Source organism: Salmo salar, chromosome ssa19, assembly GCF_905237065.1.
Source record: "Salmo salar chromosome ssa19, Ssal_v3.1, whole genome shotgun sequence".
In the NCBI taxonomy this organism is placed as follows: domain Eukaryota; kingdom Metazoa; phylum Chordata; class Actinopteri; order Salmoniformes; family Salmonidae; genus Salmo; species Salmo salar.
In genome coordinates, this window is record NC_059460.1 from 70754214 (window position 1) to 70767267 (window position 13054).

Consider the following 13054-nt stretch of genomic DNA (forward strand, 5'->3'; position numbering starts at 1 on the left):
ATCAGATTACCAACAACATAAATTACAAAATGCATAAAGATTAGAATGATTGGAAATGGAAGAGAGGAGAAGAGTTGAAGAGAGAACAAAAGGAGATTTAAACACAGCTGGCAGAGAAACAGACAGACTTCACACATAAACATGAGGTTTCTGTTCAGTGGTTTACATCAGGGAGCAGGAAATAAACCCAAGGTAAAAGTTGGCCTTAACCACAGACCTAGGATAAGATTTTACTGCCCCAGCTCCTAACCTGAACCATTAAATAGACGGAAATATATCTGTTCCTGTATCAGTGGTTTAGGGCACTGCTTCCCACTAATGTACTTGTGTAGCCATTCAGTCATTGTGATAGCTGGTTGAGGGACCAGAGCCCTGAGGTACTCCACCCTCTTAACCTGGAACTCTCAGCCTCTCTGTCTGTCTGTCTCCTAAACCGGCTCTGTCTACACAGACAATGAGATGAGGAGCCCAGGGGACAGGGTCTAGGGTGAATTCACAGACATTGTGTGTGTGTGTAAGAGATAGTATGCCTTTTGAAAACATGGCTCCTGTTACTCTCTGCATGTCAGTTTTGTAGGCCTGTAGTCAGACCAGGACACACAGTGATTTCAAGACCCAACAGGGACCACTCTTTCTTGGGCAAGAGGAAGCAGGCCAGGTATGGAGCAAATCTCTACACCAGCATATAGCCTTTCTATGTATCGTTCTCACACACACACACACACACACACACACACACACCTGCTGCAGGCCAGCGGGATGCCCACGGGTCATAAAGATGGTCTGTGTGTTCTGAGCAGAACTGTGGCCCGGTCAAGCTGAAACCACAGAGCTGGGTGGTCCGCTTAGTATTCTCACACACACACACACACACACTTTCCAAGGGGAAACCATGAGCGAGAGAATTGGCTGGAGAAGCTGATGTTGAGAGACGAGATGAGCCTCTGCTCTCTGAGGTGTGTGTCTGTCTGCGTGAGAGACAGAAGGAGCATATATAGGACACTATAATAGAAATAGTGACTCAACAAACAAAAAAAATCCCTCAAAGCCCCCCCACACACACACACAAAAGCGTTTGAGAATGGTGGCTCAGGGTACCTCAGGGTAGATGAGAGGCTAAATGGTCTTCATGGTGGAGTTGAAGAGTAAATGAGGAGTTTAAAGTGGTTGTTTAAACAAACACAGTGTGAAGTCAGGAACCCAAGCATAGAGCCCTGCCTGAACCCAGCACCCCTTACAAACAGCACACACACCAGGAGGAGAGGATCACAGTCACCTCTGCTATGAGTGGGCCGGGGGGGGGATCAGGCGGAAGAAAGAGAGGGATCTAGGACAGGGGAGCGAGGGGGAGGGCTGGAGGCATTTGTAAGGCCTTGGAGACCCGAGTCCGGATATGGCTTTTATGCTACAGAGAGTCAATTACGTGTGTGTGTGTGTGTGTGTGTGTGTGTGTGTGTGTGTGTGTGTGTGTGTGTGAGAGATAATAGCGGTAAGTGAGCCATGACTTTGACATTTTCATGTGGTGTATTACATTAACCCCTCTGAGCGCCATACCAAGCTTTTAACATCTACAGTTATTTACTACTGTAACCCTGGGCAACCTGCAACCTTTATCATCTACAGTTCTTTACTACTGTAACCCTGGGCAACCTGCAACCTTTATCTACAGTTCTTTACTACTGTAACCCTGGGCAACCTGCAACCTTTAACTCACAACCAGAACCTTTATAGGCAGCACATACACCAAGTACCAAGCACACAGTCCTATACTCTGCATCCTCCCTGTGTGTGTGTGTGTGTCTGACCTGAAGCAGTTGCAGAACAGGATATGTGTTTGCGAGTGTGCGTGCATTTCTTACCGGCAGCAGATGACGGCCTTGCAGGACAGGGCGAGGTCTAGGAAGGCTTGGCGGAGCTCGAAGGACAGGGCGTATTTCAGGGTCTGTCCATCGATGATCAGCGCCAACTCATTCTCCTTCCCCAGAGAGTCACCCAGAGACGTACAGTGGGCTGTCAGGGTGGCACGTGTAGCCTGGTGAGGGCAAGAGAAAGAGGGGGTGAAACTCAACACACAGACTGTGTGTGTGATATATACACACACACACACACACACCTACAGGTTTGAAGCAGAAACACACACAGTATATGCGTGAGGTAGTGGTGTTTGTCGGACCAGTCGGAGTAGAGTGTACAGGCCGTTTATGGGGCAGTAGTTTGGGGCAGGTTTATAATGGAGGAACAGGGACTGATAGAGAAAACAAACATCCCATAGACTCTAATGAGAACCATGTGGACAGGCAGGCACACAACACACCACCACACAGCCCACACAGGAGAATACACACACACACGGAATACAAGACTTAATCCACACGCAAACACACATTTACAGGATATGCTTATATCCACATTTAAACTATAAATAGAAACGCACTTTCACAATGTTCAATATATATACAGATAGATGTACAGTGAGCTCCGAATGTATCGGGACAGTGACACGTGTTGTTGTTTTGGCTCTGTACTCCAGCACTTTGGATTTGAAATGATACAATGACTATGAAGTTAAAGTGCAGACTGTCAGCTTTAATTTGAGGGTAATTTTCATCCATATCGGTTGAACTGTTTAGAAATTACAGCACTGTTTGTACCTAGTCCCCCCATTTTACGGGACCAAAAGTATTGGGACAAATTGTATCATTTCAAATCCAAAGTGCTGGAGTACAGAACCAAAACAGAAAAAAATAGTTCCACTGTCCCAATACTTTTGGAGCTCACTCTATTGGAGACAAAAAACTACAGTCCCAGGCACAAACATGAACACACTTCATGGGTACGAACCCACTGAGAAGACTAGGTTCTTTCCAGTCCAATGACCGCAGCTCATCCCTGTGACCTGGACTGATTGAGATGACCCTCCTTCTGTCAACTGACTAGTGTGTGGGGGAAACTACACAGTAATCACACACACTCCCTTTATTTCCCTCATACACACATGATTTCCCCCCCACTTTCCCTACAAAATGTACACACACACACACACACCGCATTCCCTGCGAAACTGATACAACAGCGGGCTGTCCCTCTGCTCTCTTGAAAAATCCCCTCTTGTTTTCTCAGCCTTGGGCTGTGTGTTTTTCTTCTATCCCAGAATTCCTGTTTGCATTTACCTTCTCCCAAACAGGGGAGAGAAAACACAAACAGAATGAAAGGATTAAAGAAGATTACAGGTTGTCAGAGTTCTGCAAATCAAAGTCTTTGCGTGTGTGTGACTGTGTGAGCTGGCGTGCGTGTGCGTGTATGTGTGTTTGTGTCAAGGGGCACTGTCAGATACAGTCACAATCCCCATCCATCTACCTTGCGTAATATCCTCATTCTGGGAAGGACTAAACAAACATTTCATTTTCTCAAAGCAATTCAGAAAATGAATGAACTAACACTTTTTTAGGTAAGCACCTCAATTCAAAAAGCAAGAACCTCGTGCTGGTCGTCAGGATTACGTCACCTCAAACACACTGTCATTCTGAGGTAGTTTGGTGTAGAGGCGCCGTCTGTCATTCTGAGGTAGTTTGGTGTAGAGGGGCCGTCTGTCATTCTGAAGTAGTTTGGTGTAGAGGGGCCGTCTGTCATTCTGTTATTCTGAGGTAGTTTGGTGTAGAGGGGCCGTCTGTCATTCTGAGGTAGTTTGGTGTAGAGGGGCCGTCTGTCATTCTGAGGTAGTTTGGTGTAGAGGGGCCGTCTGTCATTCTGAGGTAGTTTGGTGTAGAGGGGCCGTCTGTCATTCTGAGGTAGTTTGGTGTAGAGGGGCCGTCTGTCATTCTGAGGTAGTTTGGTGTAGAGGGGCCGTCTGTCATTCTGAGGTAGTTTGGTGTAGAGGGGCCGTCTGTCATTCTGAGGTAGTTTGGTGTAGAGGGGCCGTCTGTCATTCTGAGGTAGTTTGGTGTAGAGGGGCCGTCTGTCATTCTGAGGTAGTTTGGTGTAGAGGGGCCGTCTGTCATTCTGAGGTAGTTTGGTGTAGAGGGGCCGTCTGTCATTCTGAGGTAGTTTGGTGTAGAGGGGCCGTCTGTCATTCTGAGGTAGTTTGGTGTAGAGGCGCCGTCTGTCATTCTGAGGTAGTTTGGTGTAGAGGGGCCGTCTGTCATTCTGAGGTAGTTTGGTGTAGAGGGGCCGTCTGTCATTCTGTAATTCTGAGGTAGTTTGGTGTAGAGGGGCCGTCTGTCATTCTGAGGTAGTTTGGTGTAGAGGGGCCGTCTGTCATTCTGAGGTAGTTTGGTGTAGAGGGGCCGTCTGTCATTCTGAGGTAGTTTGGTGTAGAGGGGCCGTCTGTCATTCTGAGGTAGTTTGGTGTAGAGGGGCCGTCTGTCATTCTGAGGTAGTTTGGTGTAGAGGGGCCGTCTGTCATTCTGAGGTAGTTTGGTGTAGAGGGGCCGTCTGTCATTCTGAGGTAGTTTGGTGTAGAGGGGCCGTCTGTCATTCTGAGGTAGTTTGGTGTAGAGGGGCCGTCTGTCATTCTGAGGTAGTTTGGTGTAGAGGGGCCGTCTGTAATTATGTTATTAAAGCTTTTTAGGGCTAGGACCCTTTTTTCTCCATTTCCGCCTGAATGACGTGCCCAAAGTAAACTGCCTGTAGCCAATTGTATATGCATATAATTGGTACCATTGGAAAGAAAACACTTTGAAGTTTGTAGAAATGTTAAGATAATGTAGGAGAATATAACAATAGGTGTGGTAGGAGACCATCCTCTTAGAAATGCAAGAGAAAGGTCATATAGTAAAATTCCTATGGCTTCCACAGGGTGTCAGCAGTCTATGTTCAACGTTTCAGGTTTGTAACTTCCAAAACGAACAAGAAATAAACGTTTTTGGAAAAGGACAGTCTTGGGAATCCGTGTTTCTGCACGCCATGACGAAGTTGCGCACCTGCTAAAATCAGTTTCCTATTGAACATACCTCTTTCCGAAATAAATATTATAGTTTGATTACATTTTAGGGTGTCTGAGAAGTAAATAGAAACATATTTTGACTAGTTGAAACAAAGTTTAGGGGTAGATTTTCAGATTCCTTTCTCTGCAAGTTGAACGAGTGGATTACTCAAGTCGATGGCACCAACTAAACAGACTTGGATGACGCTTTGGATGACAAATCAGAGGAAGATTTTCAAAAAGTAAGTGAATATTTAATCTTTATATGTGAATGTATGAAACCTGTGCCGGTGGAAAAATATTTTGATGTGGGGTGCCGTCCTCAAACAATCGCATGGCATGTTTTCGCTGTAATAGCTACTGTAAATCGGACAGTGCAGTTAGATTAACAAGAATTTAAGCTTTCAGCCGATATAGGACACTTATATGTACCTAAAATGTTTAAAATCCATAATAACTATTAGAATCCGCTCACGGGACACCGATCCTTAAGAAGTTTAATGTGGTGTAGATTGGCTGTCAGTCATTTTGTTATTATAAGGTAGTTAGGTGTAGAGGGGCTGCCACAATATTATGATGAATGTCACATTACCATGAGATATGACAGACTACCTACATCATCACGATTATACTCCCGAAGTAATAGCAAACACTGTGTTTCTCTTTCTCTCTCACACACAGCCCACACACACACACACACACACACACACCTCAATGAGTCCAACTGGCAGCAAACAGTGTAATGGTCTAACACGTCGGTGTTAATAACCCACTGCTACTTGTCACAGCAGATAGGTAGTCTGTGCTAGGATGGTCTAACAGAACTGAAATTAACACTTGTTAACTGATTATAAAATCATTATCAAACACTTTGCAAATCATCACACATCATTGGTTTATGTAACTTAATACAGCACATATTTTCTTCATGTAAAACTAACCATTTCACATTTGTTCTGTACCTCTACAGATAAGAGACACTGCAGGCTGTAAAATGACTGCATCTAGTCCTCTTTCTCACAAATGCTGCCTGTTTTTGGAGAAGACTGGTGCAATCAAGGACTGTACATTTTTCCATGTCACTGAATGACACCATCTGCCCAATAACACTAAGGTAAACTGTCTAAATGACTATCGCACCGTAACACTCACATCTGTAGCCATGAAATGCTTTGAAAGGCTGGTCATGGCTCACATCAACATCATCCCAGAAACCCTAGACCCACTCCAATTTGGATACCGCACCAACAGATCCACATATAATGCAACGTCTATTGCATTCCACACTGCCCTTTCCCACCTGGACAAGAGGAACACCTATGTGAGAATGCTGTTCATTGACTACACCACAGTACCCTCAAAGCTCATCACTAAGCTAATGACCCTGGGACTCAACACCTCCTGTAACTGGTTCCTGGACTTCCTGATGGGCCGTGCGCAGGTGGTGAGGGTAGGCAACAATACATCTGCCATGCTGACCTTCAACAAGGGGGCACCTCAGGGGTGCGTGCTTAGTCCCCTCCTGTACTCCCTGTTCACCCACGACTGCATAGCCGCGTACAACTTCAACACCATCATTAAGTTTGCCAACCACACGACCTTAGTAGGCCTGATCACCGATGACGATGAGACAGCCTATAGGGAGGAGGTCAGAGACCTGGCAGTGTGGTGACAGGACAACACCCTCTCTCTCTCAACGTCAGCAAGACAAATGAGCTGATCGTGGACTACAGGAAAAGGAGGGCCGAGCACGCCCCTATTCACATCGATGGGGCTGTAGTGGAGCAGGTCGAAAGCTTCAAGTTCCTCGGTGTCCACATCACTAAGGATGTATCATGGTCCACACATACCAACAGTCGTGAAGAGGGCACGACAACGCCTCTTCCCCCTCAGGAGGCTGAAAAGATTTGGCATGGTCCCTTAGACCATCAAAAAGTTATACAGTTCCACCATTGGGAGCATCTTGACTGGCCGCATCACCGCTTGGTATGGCAACTGTTTGGCATTCGACTGCACGGCGCTACAGAGGGTAGTGCGTACGGCCCAGTACATTACTGGGACGACCTCCCTGCTATCCAGGACCTCTATACCAGGCAGTCAGAGGCAGGCCCTAAAAATGGTCAAAGACTCCAGCCACCCTAGTCATAGACTGTTCTCTCTGCTACCGCATGGCAAGCGGTATCGGAGTGCCAAGTCTAGTTTCCAAGAGGCTTCTAAACAGCTTCTACCCCCAAGCCATAAGACTCCTGAACAGCTAATCAAATGGCTACCCAGACTACTTGCATTGCCCCCCGCCCCCCCCCCAGGGAAGTGTGCACGTCTCCCTAGCCCCTCCCTCTCTCAGGGCAGCGTGCACCTCTCCCTAGCCCCTCCCTCTCTCAGGGAAGCGTGCACCTCTCCCTAGCCCCTCCCTCTCAGTGAAGTGTGCACCTCTCCCTAGCCCCTCCCTCTCAGTGAAGTGTGCACGTCTCCCTAGCCCCTCCCTCTCTCTCTCAGGGAAGCGTGCACGTCTCCCTAGCCCCTCCCTCTCTCAGGGCAGCGTGCACGTCTCCCTAGCCCCTCCCTCTCTCAGGGCAGCGTGCACGTCTCCCTAGCCCCTCCCTCTCTCAGGGAAGCGTGCACCTCTCCCTAGCCCCTCCCTCTCAGGGAAGTATATATATATTTTTTTTTTTACATTTACTCATTGTGTATTAATTATAACTTGTATTATTACTTTTCTATTATTTCTCTATTTTCTTTCTCTCTGCATTGTTGGCAAGGACCTGTAAGTAAGCATTTCCCTGTTAGTCTACACCTGTTTATGAAGCATGTGATGAATAATATTTGATTTGATGACAGATCACTCAGTAGCAGGCATTTTTCAGTTCGAAACAAAATTGTATTTTTCATATGCATCTAAGCTGGGAACAAGCTGAAACACAGATTCACACATTTGCACATAAGCGCACACACACACACACACACACACTGTAAACCATGTTCTCAGGCTCTTGTGTTGAATCTTATCAGGTTTATATTTAGAGCTGGGCAGTAAGGTTCAGATGGTGTGACATATGACAGGTCACCGTCTCGCCACACACACACACACACACACACACACACACACACACACACACCTCTGAAGGGTGAGAGTGGGTGAGGAGACAGAAACTCACATATCTGAAATGCAGATTCTGTCACCAGTGACATTTAATAAAGAGTTTAATTATCAGCCAAGCATCTGTACAAACACCCACATCCTCCACAGTCTGTCTGACAGACAAAGCTACACACAAACACACACCTAGACATACACACAGAAGGTTGGCATAAAATGTGACCAGAAATTGTGTCTACATAGTGTCTTAATTAAGGAGAGGTGTGTGTGTGTGTGTTGATTAATGAGCAGCACAGTGAGGATGTTTGTGTTAGACGTGTAATGCGGGCGGTGTGACAAGACAGAGGGGGGTTGTGGGTAAGATAGATGAAATATATATCCAAGACTATTAGCCTGGTCTGTACAAGCCACCAGCTCTACTGCAAAGACTGAGTCTGAGTGTGTGTGTGTGTGTGTGTTTGATATGAAGGTGACAGATGGAGCGTGTCACAGCGTCACTGTCACAAGCTGCCATGTTTACCCAGGAGGCATTGCTCAGAGGGTTTGTTTTGACGAGAGGGAGCGACAAAAGGAGATCACATTACCCTCCTCAATCATCAACATCAGATGGCTCCCTCTATGCCTCTCCTCATTTCTCTACTTCACCCCCTCTCCTTTTCTCTTTACCTCCCTCTCTCCCCATTTCTCTACTTCACCCCCTCTCCTTTTCTCTTTACCTCCCTCTCTCCCCATTTCTCTACTTCACCCCCCTCTCCTTTTCTCTTTACCTCCCTCTCTCCCCTCTTTCTCTCCCTCTCCTACAAAACATAATGAACAGATTCCCTGTCTTGTTCACACACACACACACACACACACACACAGAGAGAGAGAGGGTGCTGACAGATGTAGAGGTAGCAGCGTGAAGGAGACATGGAAAGGAGGGGAGGGAGGGAGACATCCGCCTGACTACCAACAGAGAAACTAAAGAAACAGACAGAGAGGAAAGGAAGCAGGGGAAGGAGAAAAAGGAGTGAAAAACAAGGAGGACAAGAGATATATTGCAATGGGACAATAGGTATCTCCTAGGAATGATATGCTCCTGCTCGCTCGCTTTCATCTGTAGTGACCTCTCTCCACGTCTGTCTGGAGCTGTCCTCTCACTAGTCTGTCTGCTTTCATCTGTAGTGACCTCTCTCCACGTCTGTCTGGAGCTGTCCTCTCACTAGTCTGTCTGCTTTCATCTGTAGTGACCTCCTCTCTCCACGACTGTCTGGAGCTGTCCTCTCACTAGTCTGTCTGCTTTCATCTGTAGTGACCTCCTCTCTCCACAGCTGTCTGGAGCTGTCCTCTCACTAGTCTGTCTGCTTTCATCTGTAGTGACCTCTCTCCACGTCTGTCTGGAGCTGTCCTCTCACTAGTCTGTCTGCTTTCATCTGTAGTGACCTCCTCTCTCCACGGCTGTCTGGAGCTGTCCTCTCACTAGTCTGTCTGCTTTCATCTGTAGTGACCTCTCTCCACGTCTGTCTGGAGCTGTCCTCTCACTAGTCTGTCTGCTTTCATCTGTAGTGACCTCTCTCCACGTCTGTCTGGAGCTGTCCTCTCACTAGTCTGTCTGCTTTCATCTGTAGTGATCTCTCTCCATGTCTGTCTGGAGCTGTCCTCTCACTAGTCTGTCTGCTTTCATCTGTAGTGACCTCCTCTCTCCACAGCTGTCTGGAGCTGTCCTCTCACTAGTCTGTCTGCTTTCATCTGTAGTGTTCTCCTCTCTCCACAGCTGTCTGGAGCTGTCCTCTCACTAGTCTGTCTGCTTTCATCTGTAGTGACCTCTCTCCACGTCTGTCTGGAGCTGTCCTCTCACTAGTCTGTCTGCTTTCATCTGTAGTGACCTCCTCTCTCCACAGCTGTCTGGAGCTGTCCTCTCACTAGTCTGTCTGCTTTCATCTGTAGTGACCTCTCTCCACGTCTGTCTGGAGCTGTCCTCTCACTAGTCTGTCTGCTTTCATCTGTAGTGACCTCCTCTCTCCACGGCTGTCTGGAGCTGTCCTCTCACTAGTCTGTCTGCTTTCATCTGTAGTGACCTCTCTCCACGTCTGTCTGGAGCTGTCCTCTCACTAGTCTGTCTGCTTTCATCTGTAGTGACCTCTCTCCACGTCTGTCTGGAGCTGTCCTCTCACTAGTCTGTCTGCTTTCATCTGTAGTGATCTCTCTCCATGTCTGTCTGGAGCGGTCCTCTCACTAGTCTGTCTGCTTTCATCTGTAGTGACCTCCTCTCTCCACAGCTGTCTGGAGCTGTCCTCTCACTAGTCTGTCTGCTTTCATCTGTAGTGTTCTCCTCTCTCCACAGCTGTCTGGAGCTGTCCTCTCACTAGTCTGTCTGCTTTCATCTGTAGTGACCTCTCTCCACGTCTGTCTGGAGCTGTCCTCTCACTAGTCTGTCTGCTTTCATCTGTAGTGACCTCCTCTCTCCACGGCTGTCTGGAGCTGTCCTCTCACTAGTCTGTCTGCTTTCATCTGTAGTGACCTCTCTCCACGTCTGTCTGGAGCTGTCCTCTCACTAGTCTGTCTGCTTTCATCTGTAGTGACCTCTCTCCACGTCTGTCTGGAGCTGTCCTCTCACTAGTCTGTCTGCTTTCATCTGTAGTGATCTCTCTCCATGTCTGTCTGGAGCTGTCCTCTCACTAGTCTGTCTGCTTTCATCTGTAATGACCTCCTCTCTCCACAGCTGTCTGGAGCTGTCCTCTCACTAGTCTGTCTGCTTTCATCTGTAGTGACCTCTCTCCATGTCTGTCTGGAGCTGTCCTCTCACTAGTCTGTCTGCTTTCATCTGTAGTGACCTCCTCTCTCCACAGCTGTCTGGAGCTGTCCTCTCACTAGTCTGTCTGCTTTCATCTGTAGTGACCTCCTCTCTCCACAGCTGTCTGGAGCTGTCCTCTCACTAGTCTGTCTGCTTTCATCTGTAGTGACCTCTCTCCACGTCTGTCTGGAGCTGTCCTCTCACTAGTCTGTCTGCTTTCATCTGTAGTGACCTCCTCTCTCCACGTCTGTCTGGAGCTGTCCTCTCACTAGTGTCTGTATGCTTTCATCTGTAGTGAGCTCTCTCTCCACAGCGCTCTGAACCTGACACACACACACACACACACACACACACACACACGTTCCTAAGCTACAATAATGTACATTTGGATTAGCATACTAACTCAACAAATATTTACAGCTGTAGAGATGAGAAAGAGCAAGCAGACTGGTTACGGATTCAGGCTACTTCTCCAACATGTGACAGGAATGTTAAAGCCAGAACAACTGTAACTTAATTGAATAGACTCTCAATCTGACTAATTACAGTGCTACTGAATGGTCACACTGATCCTAGTCCCTAGCCCCTCCCTCTTTCAGGGAAGCGCGTGCACGTCTCCCTAGCCCCTCCCTCTCTCAGGGAAGCGCGTGCACGTCTCCCTAGCCCCTCCCTCTCTCAGGGAAGCGCGTGCACGTCTCCCTAGCCCCTCCCTCTCTCAGGGAAGCGTGCACGTCTCCCTAGCCCCTCCCTCTCTTAGGGAAGCGTGCACCTCTCCCTAGCCCCTCCCTCTCTCAGGGAAGCGTGCACGTCTCCCTAGCCCCTCCCTCTCTCAGGGAAGCGCGTGCACGTCTCCCTAGCCCCTCCCTCTCTCAGGGAAGCGCGTGCACGTCTCCCTAGCCCCTCCCTCTCTCAGGGAAGCGTGCACGTCTCCCTAGCCCCTCCCTCTCTCAGGGAAGCGCGTGCACGTCTCCCTAGCCCCTCCCTCTCTCAGGGAAGCGCGTGCACCTCTCCCTAGCCCCTCCCTCTCTCAGGGCAGCGTGCGCACGTCTCCCTAGCCCCTCCCTCTCTCAGGGAAGCGTGCGCATCTCTCCCTAGCCCCTCCCTCTCTCTCTCAGGGAAGTATGCATCTCTCCCTAGCCCCTCCCTCTCTCTCTCAGGGAAGTATATATATTTGTACCTTTATTTAACCACAGTACTAGGGACGGGTACAGTTATTAGGGACGGGCACAGTTATTTGAATATTCAAATATCTGAACAGACGTCAGTATTCGATTTAAAAAAAGGCATATTTTAACAATGAAAAGGATTGGTCTACATTTAGATAAAAATATCTATGTGAGATAGCGGGGCGGCAGGTAGCCTAGTGGTTAGAGCGTTGGACTAGTAACCAAAAGGTTGCTGGATTGAATCCCAGAGCTGACAAGGTAAAAATCTGTTGTTCTGCCCCTGAACAAGGCAGTTAACCCACTGTTCCTAGGCAGTCATTATAAATATGAATTTGTTCTTAACTGACTTGCCTAGTTAAACTTTTTTTTAAATAATAGCCTACAAGGATATATTAGATTCAACATTGTAATAAAATACGTTTTGAGAGTTTTTCTGAGTGCACAGCATAAAAAAAAGCCACCAGCAGTCTAAAAGTTTCACAGCCTGGCGTGCTTGTTGTTGTCGGTCAATCATAGCCAAGCTTCAGTCAGAGGCTCCATGTTACCCATCATAAGCAAGCGAAGTGGAGATTTCTAATCAATGCAAAATGTCATTAAAAGTACAGAATTAAGTTGGCTAAATGAGAAGGAGTAGGCTACAGTGATCATCCAATAGGTAGGCTGTTGTTTAATGGAGTTGTTGTAGACAAGGACGGAGGGCGCAGCAAAAAAAGCCTATATTAGCTAGCCTTGACATGTTAGCTAATTAGCAGGCTACTGTAGCTAGCTAGCTTCTTTACAACAATTTGATGCAGCCCCGACCGGCACTACCAAATGGTATAACCTATGGCAACAACAGTTTTGGCAAGTTTCTCTCTCTCCCTCCCTCCGTGCCACACACAGACTGTTACACACCGGCCCCTGCTCTGCTCTCGCCCCTCCCCCACCCCACCCTTATGCTGAAACAAGCAGAGCACAGTGCACCATTAAAAGTTTACCAAAAACTTGTTTCAACATTTATTTCTATTATCCGGATATCCCCTCCCCCACAAAAAATATATTATTTGAATAATGAAATATGTTTAAATGCCCATCCCTTGTTTATAGGTATCCCTAGT

The 13054-nt window shown here is 47.6% G+C and overlaps 1 protein-coding gene across 8 annotated transcripts in view; it reads right to left on the reverse strand.

Annotated features, from left to right (window-relative positions):
* The window catches only part of atp8a2 (ATPase phospholipid transporting 8A2), a 61383-nt gene that overhangs the window by 15079 nt on the left and 33250 nt on the right, over positions 1–13054 (reverse strand). For all 8 annotated transcript variants that reach the window (XM_014159473.2, XM_014159472.2, XM_014159474.2 and 5 more), the window contains one exon: positions 1860–2032. In XM_014159473.2, coding sequence (XP_014014948.1) covers positions 1860–2032 — 173 coding nt within the window. The remainder of the gene's footprint in view (positions 1–1859; positions 2033–13054) is intronic.